Here is a 13,923-nt window from a genome sequence, read left to right on the forward strand (position 1 = left end):
GAAATAGTACAGTAATTACCGAAAAAGGACAAATAGTACACAAAAGTAGGATACGCAACTAATTAAACGATGTGTAAAACTTCTTCTTTGCAGATTTTTCATACCGCTCTGCCTAGCAGAGGTACAAATACTCGACTACTCTAACTCCCAACTTGTAACAATAGAAAAAGGAACGGCCAAACTACAGACCGGAACATTTAGAATAATACACGAAATCGACATTGACAAATACAACGAAATCCTGGAGCATATAGAACTGAAAACACAAGCAGAAGAACTCTATAAAAATCCGAATTATCCCTTCTTACCCCTTCTCATATCACAAATTAAGGCTCATCTAAATAATCTAAAAATAGAAGGAAGATCGAAAAGGTCACTAAATTTCATAGGTAGTGCGTGGAAATGGATCGCAGAAAATCCAGACCACGAGGATCATGAAATAGTTTTGAATAAATTAAATAACGTCCTTGAAAATAAAAACAATCAGGTTATTATTAACAAACTAACAATAAAAAAGATAAATGAAATTACAAATATTACAAACAATATAACCAAGGCATTACAAAATGACAAAAGCAGGGAAATAGAAGCATTTTTGAAATTAAAATACAAATTAGAAATTTTAAAGGAAGAAATCATAAATATAGCATATGCAATTCATTGAGCTAAAGCCGATATAGTAAACTCATATATTATGTCAAGTGAAGAAGTAGACATTGCCAAACAGATTTTCGAAAAAGATAATATTCCGTTTATAAATTTGGATGAAGCTTTAGAATTTTCACAAATTAAAATAGCAACAAATGGCAAAATTATCATTTATATCATAAGTCTACCCACGGTAGAAGAACAAACTTGTAAAACAATAGACATTAGAGCAATAAAGAAAAACAATAAGATTAATAAAATAAATTTCGAATCAATACTTACCTGTGAAAGAAACCTTTATGGCATACAAAGAGAATGTAAACAATACAACTCAATTCAAATATGTTCAAAAAATAATTTGTTAGATTTAAGTAGGGACTATTGTATAAGTAATCTCCTAAACAGCCGATTGCCGAACTGCACAGTGACCAACAGTCAACACATACCGGAAGTTGAAGCACTCTCACCAGACATCCTATTTTTGAACGACTTTAAAGGAGAAATCGTAATAAACGAAGATACTACATCCCTTAACGGCACATTTATAATACACTACAACAACGCTACAATTATAATCAACGGGAAAAAATTTTCCAATACAGAAAAGCGCACAAGCAAGCCCCTACCCGCTATACTCCAGCCATTTTCAGAATCAAATACAACCGAAGAAATATTGTCCCTACAAATGCTAAAGCAGATAAACATAAATAACACGAAACTAATAGAATACACAAAATCTGCAAATCATTTCAACTATGCTACTAATATCAGTATCGCACTGGTAGGTATAATCATTATTATATCCATTACAAGGTCAAGATTACCCCTCAAAAAGGTCAACCAGCAGCAGCCCATCGAACTGACAGAGGCTGCAATAGAGGGGCTAAATCAAATATTTCAAAAACCCAGCACCTCAAACTCGGACGTTTGAATTTCAGGGGGGGAGCTGTTAGCATGACGCACGCCAAATAGTAAAGCAAGAAGACACTTGTTGCACAAGCTGGTAAACAAAATTCCATAACGAAACATAACACCACGAAAATAATTAAGAATGCAGCAAGCGGTGGGAAGCGCATCGTCAGCGAATTCACAAAGCGGCAACAGCAGCGCAGTCGGTAGAGCGGCGACAAAATAAGTTAGTTGTAAGAAAATAATATTTGTAAAAGTTAGTTCTAATTCTGACATTGAATAATAAAGAAGCCATAGCTCCCAATAAAAACATTTTTTTTTCAACTAAATAACTTTTAGTAATTTAACTTATATACATACATTAGACTGGGTCGATTTATTAACCGATATCGCGCCATCGATTTTTCGATAAGATTTGGGCTCAGGAAAAGTTCCACTACGCATACCCAAAAAAATAGTTGTCGAGCCTGCGAAATCTCATTTTTTTTTACTTTTTTCGACTTTGATTTTTAAGGGTTTTTTCATGACCTACTAAAAAAATTTTCATTTAATTATAATTAATATTTTTTTTTTTTTTCAAAACACTGTTATCGACAACGTTTTAGCGGACATTTTTGGGTCGGACAGCGTATACATATGAAAATTTTTTCAGTAGGTCATGAAAAAACCTTAAAAATCAAAGTCGAAAGAAGTCAAAAACAAGTAAGGAAGGCTAAGTTCGGGTGTAACCGAACATTACATACTCAGCTGAGAGCTTTGGAGACAAAATAAAAGAAAATCACAATTTAGCAAAATGAACCTAGGGTAACCCTGGAATGTGTTTGTATGACATGTGTATCAAATGAAAGGTGTTAATGATTATTTAAAACGTAGTGGGCCTTAGTTCTATAGGTGGACGCCTTTTCGAGATATCGCAATAAGGGTGGACCAGGGGTGACTCTAGAATGTGTTTGTACGATATGGGTATCAAATTAAAAGTATTAATGAGGGTTTTAAAAGGGAGTAGCCCTTAGTTGCATATGTGAAGGCGTTTTCGAGACATCGACCAAAATGTGGACCAGGGTGACCCAGAACATCTTCTGTCGGGTACCGCTAATTTATTTATATATGTCATACCACGAACTGTATTCCTGCCAAGATTCCAAGGGCTTTTGATTTCGCGCTGCAGAACTTTTTCATTTTCTTCTACTTAATATGGTAGGTGTCACACCCATTTTACAAAGTTTTTTCTAAAGTTATATTTTGCGTCAATAAAGCAATCCAATTACCATGTTTCATCTCTTTTTTCATATTTGGTACAGAATTATGGCATTTTATTAATTTTTCGTAATTTTCGATATCGGAAAGGTGGGCGTGGTCATAGTCGGAATTCGGCCATATTTTAAGCCAAGATAAAGTGACTTCAGATAAGTACGTGAACTAAGTTTAGTTAAGATATATCGTTTTTTGCGCAAGTTATCGTGTTAACGGCCGAGTGGAAGGACAGACAGTCGACTGTGTATAAAAACTGGGCGTGGCTTCAACCGATTTCATCCATTTCCACAGAAAACAGTTATCGTCATAGAATCTATGTCCCTACCAAATATCACAAGGATTGGGAAATTTTTGTTCGACTTATGGCATTAGAAGTATTCTAGACGAATTAAATAAAAAAGGGCGGAGTTACGCCCATTTTGAAATTTTCTTTTATCTTTGTATTTTGTTGCACCATATCATTACTGGATTCGAATGTTGACATAATTTACTTTTATACTGTAAAGATATTAAATTTTTTGTTAAAATTTGACTTTAAAAAAAATTATTGTTTAAAAGTGGGCGTGTTCGTCATCCGATTTCGCTAATTTTTATTTAGCACACATATAGTAATAGGAGTAACGTGCCTACCAAATTTCATCATGATATCTTCAATGACTGCCAAATTACTAAAAAAAAATGTTTGTTTAAAAGTGGGCGTGTTCGTCATCCGATTTCGCAAATTTTTATTTAGCTCACATATAGTAATAGGAGTAACGTGCCTACCAAATTTCATCATGATATCTTCAACGACTGCCAAATTACAGCTTGCAAAACTTTTAAATTACCTTTTTTTAAAAGTGGGCGGTGCCACGCCCATTGTCCAAAAGTCGTCATAAGGTCAACGCACCTACCAAATTTCATCGCTTTATCCGTCTTTGGTAATGAATTATCGCACTTTTGCGGTTTTTCGAAATTTTCGATATCGAAACAGTGGGCGTGGTTGTAGTCCGATTTTGTTCATTTTAAATAGCGATCTGAAATGAGCGCCCAGGAACCTACATACGAAATTTCATCAAGATACCTCAAAATTTACTCAAGTTATCGTGTTTACAGACGGACGGACGGACATGGCTAAATGAATTTCTTTTTTTACCCAGATTATTTTGATATATAGAACTCTATATCTATCTCGATTAGTATATGCCGTTACGGATTACCGTTATGCGAACAAAATTAATATACTCTGTGAGCTCTGCTCAGCTGAGTATAAAAATTAAATTTCGCAGGCTCGAAAATTGTTTTCTTGGGTATGCGTAGTGGAACTTTTTTTCCTGAGCCCAAATCCTATCGAAAAATCGATGGCGCGATATCGGTTAACTTTCGTCCATACAAATCGACCCACCCTAATATACATATCTCCTGGTAGTTGAAGGTGGGAAATTGAAAAATTTACTATGTACGCTCCAATTTAAAAGAGAAGAAGCATAAGTACATTTTTTCTCATTCTTAATAAATGTTTACTTTTAATTCTCTCTTGAGAGCAGCACAATTTTCAGTCCCAGCGTTTTGCAGCATCAATAACCAAAAATGCATATTGTGACGAATATTCACATCACTAGCATCCCTAATCCGATACTAAGCAGCCACTTGTATGTACGTAAACAAATCAATCATCATTTACACATGCACATACAAGGCAGCAGAGAGATACTCACCATCAGCCGAAGTAGTACTCACATATACACACGCATATGGCTATGCGAGAGACTATAAACTACAAATATACATGTACATATATGGCTGGTAACCAAGCATGAAGTTCGCGAAGTTACTAGGCCTTAGGAGAAATAGGTGGACGAGGCAACAGAGAGTATAAAAGCAGCGATAGCTGAATAGTCAGAGGCAGTTTTGCTTTAAGCACGCTATTTGTTGTGAAGTATAAGTGTTATTGTGAAGCACGCTCGCCTAAAAAAGACCATTTTGCATTATTGATTATTGGTGTTATTTATTCAACAGTTTAGCGATTCGAACGTTAGCAGAAGGAGTTTGGAATAAGCGGAATTTCCCTAAATTGTTACAATATTTTATTATTTTATAACTTCAATTAAATTGGTATTTATTGCTTAGCGACAAAAATATTTAATAATATAAATATGTATGTAATTCAACCGGCCAAATCTGTTATAATACAATAATTATTCTTCACTCTAAAACTTGAAAACATACATGCATACATTTAAAGCCGGCATATACATACATAACTAATCATAATCTTAGGAAGCTCTAACATTTGTATATTTGTACGTAAATATGTACATAACATCAAAAAGTGGAAAATGCTAGACTTTACATGAATGGTTACACTATCATATAAGCAAAGGCAAATATTCAACAATTTTTGATTTTAGAAGGCAACTTCTTCACTACCATTAGTTTTCATTAATTATTACTATATTTTAAAAATATCCAAAGGCAACTTTTACTGCTTTAATGGATTTTGTGCAATTTTTATGTTGATATTATCGCCTCGTCTTCATTATCTATATCATCATCGTCTTCGTCATCATCGTTACCGAGCACATATTCAACAACTTCATCGATGGGATAATTGTTCAACAATTCCTTTATGGAGTCATTATGTATTACTACCGTGAACAGCAGTTTAACATATTCACGCATACGAGTTGCATAATCATAATCACGATAGGTTTCAGCATCCTTCGATAGATTGTGTCCACAGTTTTCAATAACGCGACATAAAACCTTAAAATTTAAATAGTATTTATTATTTAATGCGTTGATAACTACACTGTACAACACTTGGACGTACATTGAACCAAACCAAGTTAACCTCCAAAACATAAATATTTGATTCGAAGTTCGAAATTGTACCCATCCTATATTTATTTTGTTTAAAAAATTAAATGAGCTTATGTGACAGGTTCTATAGAGAACCAAAGGCAGATCCTCGCAAAATTAAAAGTGAAAATTTTCACAGAAACACAATAAAAATTTGGCGAATCTGGTAATGCGGATCATATATTCGCATGCAGGGTCCTAGTTGTTCGACCATAACTTCAAATAAAATAATTAAAAAAAAAAATTTAGTTAAACGGTTTTATTGAAAACAATACTTACATGAAGCAATAATAATACTAAAAGCTGGAAAATAATTAGGTAGGTCTCCTAGGTACTAGTCACCACACTCCTCATCAATCTAGGGCGTTGATCAGACAATTAAATAAAAGCGTTGGACGTGCCAAATTTCTATTGAGTCATATATAAGACCAACTGAACCTTAATTATGTTATGCTATGCCTCACATTTTTACAAATTTCACACCCCCAACGCTTTTATTTGTTTATAGATGAGGAGTGTAATGACTAGACACAGTCAGTATTGTTTTCAATAAAACCGTTTTCAATAAAACCGTTGTAATTTAATTGCCTATTATTTCTCATTCTATTTAGTTCATTTAGGCCCGGTTTTTCAGTAGTTGGTTAAGCTAAGCTTAAACTAAGTTTGCTTAAACTCTAGTCAAATTTAAACTCCAGTTAAACTACTGAGAAGTTTTTCAGTCACAGTTTAAGGCCGCCTTTGGGGTATGCGTTTTGTGCGCCAACATTGGTTTTTTTATTATCTAGATAATTTGTAGACACGGCAACAGGTGAATTTTGTTTACCCAACAAACATGGAAAAAAATTTTCCGGCGAAATATATATCTAGTTCCGGAAGTGATATCCAACATCATTATTTAATTATTCTTAAACCAGATAATTCTCGCGTTGATATCCAACTTCATTCTCCAATCACTATCCAACCTTTGAGCAATTTTGTAAAATTAAAAGTTTTCTAGTTGATTTCCAACGCCATTCATATTTTCCAATTATTATCCTAATTTCGAGAGATTTTGAGAAATTTACAATTCTCAAATGAATATTCAACCCATTTCTCCAGTTGATATCTTTCATTATATGTGACCCGGTCTATGAAAAGGTGGCTTATGACTAAAAAAAAAATGTTTCCACTTTTTTTCTGGTTCGATAGTTTTTAGACGCTCTTTCACGTGGTGAAAACTAGAAAGTCCTAACTTGCTTAGAAGTGTACTAAAAATGTAAAGAAAGAAGAGCACAAATGAAAGACGATGAAGCCTTTGGTTCCTGCGATGCCACTTTGGTGGCTGGTGAAGCATCCTCAGATTTTTTGATAGCATTTTTTTCGATGGCAATGGAGCCAAAATATGGGTCAGAAACTGGTTTGTGCTTTGCCTTTTGGGCATGACTGTTCATAATGCAAAATAAAAACTACTAAGAAACTGAAGAAATGCATTGTTTATCTTTAACAGCTGTTTCTCGCAATTTCTTTTTTGAGTCACAAGCTACCTTTTCATAGACCGGGTCACATATATCGAGTTGAGGTGGAGCTGAAAAAAATCTTCAAGGTGGTACCACCAAATTCAACAGCTGTTTATTGTGAGAAATAAACACTTGGTTGATAGCAGTAATGAAGCGTAATTAATCAAGAATAAATTATATAGGCGGCCGCCGCCGTGTGATGGTAGCGTGCTCCGCCTACCACACCGAAGATCCAACATCAACATCATGGAATCTTACATTAGAGTCCAGTTAGACAACCAAAAGTTGTTAATTACATTTTTTTCAACTTAAGTAATAGCATTTTTTGCTTTATAAAAAATTCCCTCTTTTGCTGAGTACGCTATGATTCTCGAGTTGAGCCATTCTTTCGAAACGACTCTTGAGATTTTAGAAGTTTGCCTACTTATCATCATGAGCTCTAAAGGTGCTCAAGCCCAAATGCTTGTTGGGTATATTCGACGCCATTTCGTAGGAACGCAAATAACTGATAGGTTAACTAGAGTTTAACTCTGGCAGATCGGCCGCTTAAGCTTAGCTTAAACTTCGGTTAAAGTAGACTGAAAAACTGCAGAATAATAGCGTTTTCTTTTCTGAAATAAATTGTTGCCTAAGTAGATGGTAAAGCCTTAATAGAGTTACTCCTACCCCAGAAAATGTTCAACATTTATAGTGCATACAAAGAATATTTCAACTCACCATATTCACTCATATCGCAAATCACCCAAGATTGCGCATTGCGTATGTAAACCTTAGATCAGCTCTTTTTTATGGGCAATTCTTACGTCATTTTCCTTTAGCTCTTGTTTTTTTCTCTTTCTCTCAAACAGTCAACTGTGACGTAGATGCGCAGAACGAAGCAATTTTGAACTCGTGAATGCGCAATCTGGGTAGATGATTTGTGCACTCATATTAAAGCCCCCATTACTGATACTTAGCATAGACTTGACTTGACTTGGCTGGAGCCTTAACAGAGTATATGTGGAACTTAAGAGCGAATTGAGAGTTTCACAGAGTTGCACTGCCACACCGCCATTTTATACAGGGTAAAAGTGTAACGCTTTTGCGTTGCGAGCAGGCAACAATTTTCAGAACGAAATACCCCGTAAAGGCGTTGCCTGTTTTTTTAGAATAGAACAACAACCCTTGCGCGGCATACAAAAAGAGAAAAGAAAATGCTATAAGCTTTAGCGTAGTTTAACTGACAAACTGAGTTGAACTTATACTGAAAAACCGGGCCGTAGTGACTCATTATTACACGGACCATTTCTTGACAATTTGTTACAATCTAAATCCTCAATACATAATCTTCCAAAGACTTTACTCGACTCTGCGCCACGTATGCTTATCCCTCCTCGAACTCCAAAATATTTTGTCTCACTTCTACTAGACTATCAGCCCAATTCTAAACGAAAATTCCGTGCGATGTTTTTCCCTTCTCCCATTCCTCGTATTCTAAATAAAAATTCCTTATGAGTTTCTTCACTTCTCCCTTTCCTCCTATTCTGAACAATGTTCGAAAAAGCGGAACCGGTTATGGGAGAAAAGTAGATATTATGAATGTGAGGGAGAGGGAGATTTCTCTGCCATTTCATAGGAGTTTTTTCACTTGTTAAATTAAAGGGAATGTATAAAAATAGAGGAAATTGGTTCTTTTAAGAAAGAACACTTATTTGTACAAATTTGTTCTGAAATATGTATTTACATTCTAACATATTCTCACTGTTAATACAACAACAACCACAATATTCTTTATTTTAAGTCGAAAAGTATATCATAAGCAACGGAAGAGCTCTTCGTATATTTGATGCAGCCATCCAGAAATTGCGCAAGGATTTTTAAGAAGGCTTAAATAGATTTTGGCATATGATGAAAGACTAATTCAACTCGACTTGGCCGCCAGAAAATAGTTTTGCTGAATGAAAGCAGGCAACTCCGGCGGATTTGTGTTATCCCACCGTCTTCTTCTTCTTATGCTCCTCTGTTGATGTTGCTGTGGCACCAATTCATTACTCATTTCAGTGAATACCACATGAAATGCAATAATATGCATTGTTTATATTTTATTTCTTAATTTCAAACAAATTCGCAACAATAATTAAACTTTTCTATTTTTTAAACAAAATAAGAAATGCGCAACGAAATTTCAATTGACAAAACAGCTGACTTCGAAACTTCGAAATTCCTATTCCCCAATTATTCTTCTCCCTAGGAGAAAAGAATTGGAGGAATTTTTCCGCGGGAATAATAAAATCCGCAGGAACAAAATTCCGCAAGAATATTTAGAATTGGTGATATTTGTTCCAAATATGAGCCAAATCGGACATCATAGGTCGCTTTCTATTCATGTATGTATTATGTGTTCCAAATATGGACCAAATCGGATCTCAAATACGACTTTTTTAATATCTGGATCCTTGCGCCACCTACCGGAGTTTTTTTTTCATAGGTCATTTCTATTCATGTATGTATTATGTGTTCCAAATATGAGCCAAATTGGAACACAAATACGATTTTTCGAAATATTTCGATCCATGCGCCACCTATCGGAGTTTGTTCTTATTATTGCATTGTCATCGGGTTCTGAACTATATTCCAAGTTTCAAGCTAGTAGCTTATCGGGAAGTTACTTAAATTTCAATTACAAAATTCGTGCCAGCCAGCCAGCCAACCAAGTCAAGCTAAATAAAACCCACTTATTTTGTTTTGTTCATTTTCCGACAGGGTGGATAAATGATGTATATTGGAACGATTTTCCGTCATCCCTTGTCAAATTTGGTTTCGAGAAAAACCGGTTTCGGCGTTGTGCCATCATCAGTGTCGATTTTCGTTCTCCAATATACATCACTAAATAAAACCATTTAAAAACGCTCAATTGCCAGTGTTTTCTTTTATGGTTTTGAGGTTAGCCCGGCCCGCAACCCGTTAAGCCAATTTAGCATTAAAATGGATGGGAATATATGTAACGCTTTACCAGATCCGCTTTTTTCTAGCTGCGTAATTTATAGCTTTAAATTTTTGTCGAAGATCTTTCTTTTGACCCCTTATGATATATGCTGTATTAACTGGAGAAAAAAAATATATCTACACATATATATATATATATATATATATATATATATATTAGGGCGGGTCGATTTAAAAATCGCTCATTGCTCTGTGAAAATTGTATTCTAGGGATCAAAATAAGAAACTTTGCCGAAGGAACCATACCTCTAAAACGAATTCTGATGCCCCCCCCCCCCCCCCCCCCGCCCCCCCTTTGGATCGAACTTTTTGGTAGGGGCAATTTCAATTCTACCTGCTGTGTCTTGTGGTGGCTTAAAAAAAACAACAAAAGCAATTTTACGATCTGCAATTGTGTCACAGTGATACCTTCATTTTTTAAAACGGTTGAATAAAAAACCCACACAACTATGTTTACGACATGCAAATGCATCACAGTGATTCTAATAATGTTTCTAATAATTTTTTTTAATTTCTTTTCTATTACTAAGTTAAATTCATTTTTTCATTTACATATGTTCTGACAAAATAAATTTCTAAAGAGAAAAATAAACTCCAAAAAGAAAAAAACATAGGCATTTCAAAGTGGGATTTTTTCAAAATTTGCTCCTACGACCCAAATCATCATCAGCATCAGAATTCGTTTTAGAGTTATGGTTCCTTGGGCAAAGTTTCTTATTTTGATCCCTAGAATATGATTTTCACAGAGCAATGGGCGATTTTTTTGCCTCCCCACAAATCGACCCGGCCTAATATATATATATATATATATATATATATATATATATATATATATATTCAAATATGAAAAGAAGACAGACCCAGCACGCCTTCATTTTTACTTTTTAATTTGTTTAAACTTTAAATACAATAAATAAATAAAATATATTAGAATAGGTCCAATTGCGAACTACGAAAACGAATATCTATGCTTTGAAAGCTATCTTCGAAAGCCGAAGAAATCGCGAGTGTTGTAAAGTGTTGGTAGTTCTCAATTTTATAATAATACTTCTTATTACAGTATAAACAATTCACAGAACTTACATTCTCTTCAGTGTTGGTTGGCCAGCCGAATTTCTTTAACGTCTTGTTATCTACCAGCATATCAAGAAGTTTTCTAACATTCTCTTTCAATTTCATATCCTCTTCGTTCAATTCAATTGGAGCGCTAGCTATAATAGCATTACTTTGAACCGCGGCCGCAAGTGATTCAGCTAAGGATTTACGTTGCTCTTTCTTAACTTCAGGCAATACATCAGCAGGACAACAAGTAACTGTTTCAATCGGCCCGTCACCATCTAAAGGTATAACAGTGAAAGCTTCGTTACGTAGAATAGTTGGACGTTCTCTATCCACACGGCCAGGTACAGCGCTGACAATAAATTCCTTTACAACTAAACCTCCTTCATTACCATTGTTCGTATTATTGTAAATCTGTTTGGTGCTAACACTGTCAGCGTTCATGATAGCTGCATTCCCTTCAGTTTCGCTTAAAATTTCAATATCGTTTAACGCTTCACCTTCAATGCTGTATATGTTTTCATCCTTTTTCATTACATTGTCAGCTTTCGGTATTTCGTTTACAAAGTCTTCAGGATCAACCTCATGTAATTTGAGTATATGAAACTGGAAATCCTTAGGTGTGCCAAAGTCTTCATCACATACAGCACAGAATGTTTGATTGCGCTTTTTAGATTTGCGAGTACTAGATCGTTGCTTTGGTGTATTGGATGCCTGACGTGGCTTACGTGCCTTACGTTCCTTTGGTTCTTTTGTATCTATTTAAATGGAAAAGAATTTACAATAATTCAATTACTATATGTATCTACTATTCAATAAGAAAGACTTTTTCTTTCTGGGATTCAAGTGGTTGATAAGCGCAATACAAAGCTGTATAGCTTCAAAGCTTCCGCAACCCAATTGTCAACCTCACCTACGCGAGGGGAATCCTGTTACAAATATGAGTGTATCATACATATATTTAGCAGGCGAGGTTTGGCCGACCCCATTCCTCCTGGAACTATTGGGTGGGGAAGGGGGCGTTATGGCCTAGAAGGTTTAATGTGGTCATATAAATCGTTGCCGCGATGGTCGGGCTAGTACCTTAATGGTACTTTGTTACCGGAACGTACCGGTTCTATATCGTGCAAAGAACCATCAACATCGATAACACTCCCCAAAACCTTCGGGCAATGCGTTTAATTGAATTGCGCAACAACGTTGTTAGGAAGCATCTTTCAGGCTAATCGACTAGTGGGGGTGAAATTCAAAATGTTAGTCAAGAAGTAACTTTACAAAATATAGCCCTCACAAATTCATATGTTTAATTTCGACAAAGCATTGTGGCCACCATGGTGTGATGGTAGTGTGCTCCGCCTACCACACCGAATATCCTGGGTTCACGCCCCGAGCAAAGCACCATCAAAATTTTAGAAACAAGTTTTTTCAATTAGAAGAAAATCTTCTAAGCGGGGTCACCCCTCGACAGTGTTTGGCAAGCACTCCGAGTATATTTCTGCTATGAAAAGCTTCTCAGTGAAAACTCATCTGCCTGGCAGATGCCGTTCGGAGTCGGCATAAAACAAGTAGGTCCCGTCCCGCCAATTTGTGGGGAAACCTAAAAGGAGCACGACGCAAATTGGAAGAGAAGCTCAACCTAAAATCTCTCTGGAGGTTATCGCGCCTTACATTTATTTATTTAAAAATGTTTGTAAATTGTCGAGCTCGAGGCCATACAATATTAAATAACAAACAAAGAAAACTGTTTATTTGTATATGTTATATATTGTCGTTTTTTATTTATCGATATTTCGACTTCAATTAGAAGTCATCTTCAGGACTAGAAATACAAAAATACAAGTATTATAATAAAAAACATAAAAGTACATGTATACATTTGACGATCTGTTTGCCATTGCAAGAACGGACCATATTGAGAAAATGCTGGCTAACTTAAATGAATACAACAGATCTATAAAATTTACGTTAGAAGTTGAGAAAGATGGAAAATTGCCATTTCTGGACACTCTGGTAACAAAAAACAACAACCACCTCACGTTCGATTGGTATAGAAAGCCTACTGCCTCCGGTAGATTATTAAACTTTTATTCGAAATACGACAAGTCTGCAATTGTAAATACGGTCAAAAATTTCGTAAGACGTGTTCTCACAATTAGTGACGCGATGTACCATAAGAAAAATATTGAAATAATTCAAAAAGTTCTTGAAAATAATGAATTTCCCTGCTCAACTTATAAAACAATTCATACATAGCCATTTCAAGACGACTAGAGACAAGAAAGCCAAACCAGATAAAATATATAAATCCACCACTTTTGTACCAGGTTTGTCGAATAGGATTAAGCATTCGAATTTGTACGACAGGGAAAAATTTCAAATTGGCTTCACATATAACAACACTTTACAAAAAAATATTTACAAATACAAAAAGCAAAATCGGAAAATATGAGAAATCTGACGTTATATATAAAATTAAATGCAACGGCAAAGGGTCCCACGTATGCAATAAGGTATATGTGGGGACAACTAAATCCAAACTAAAGACAAGGATTTCCGCTCACAAATCAAACATAAAAAAAAGGGACCACACTAATGATAACAAAACGGCCCTCACTCAGCATTGCAAAACAACTGGACACTCTCCGGATTTCGATGAGGTAGAAATTCTACAACAAGAAAAACATTATACGAAACGCTATATTTTGGAGATGCTTCACATCATCAGCACACC

The 13,923-nt window shown here is 35.2% G+C and overlaps 1 protein-coding gene across 6 annotated transcripts in view; it reads right to left on the reverse strand.

Moving 5' to 3' along the window:
• Positions 1-4,841: 4,841 nt before the first annotated feature.
• The window catches only part of su(Hw) (suppressor of Hairy wing), a 32,658-nt gene continuing 23,576 nt past the window's right edge, over positions 4,842-13,923 (reverse strand). For 3 of the 6 annotated variants that reach the window (XM_067761239.1, XM_067761238.1, XM_067761237.1), the window contains 2 exons: positions 11,217-11,950; positions 4,844-5,556 (listed from right to left, as the gene is read on the reverse strand). In XM_067761239.1, coding sequence (XP_067617340.1) covers positions 5,302-5,556; positions 11,217-11,950 — 989 coding nt within the window. In that variant the 3' untranslated portion in view covers positions 4,844-5,301. Of the gene's footprint in view, positions 5,557-11,216; positions 11,951-13,923 lie in introns of all 6 variants that reach the window. The other 3 variants (XM_067761240.1, XM_067761241.1, XM_067761236.1) reach the window with 2 other exon arrangements.

Source organism: Eurosta solidaginis, chromosome 1 (genome assembly GCF_040869045.1).
Source record: "Eurosta solidaginis isolate ZX-2024a chromosome 1, ASM4086904v1, whole genome shotgun sequence".
Lineage (NCBI taxonomy): Eukaryota > Metazoa > Arthropoda > Insecta > Diptera > Tephritidae > Eurosta > Eurosta solidaginis.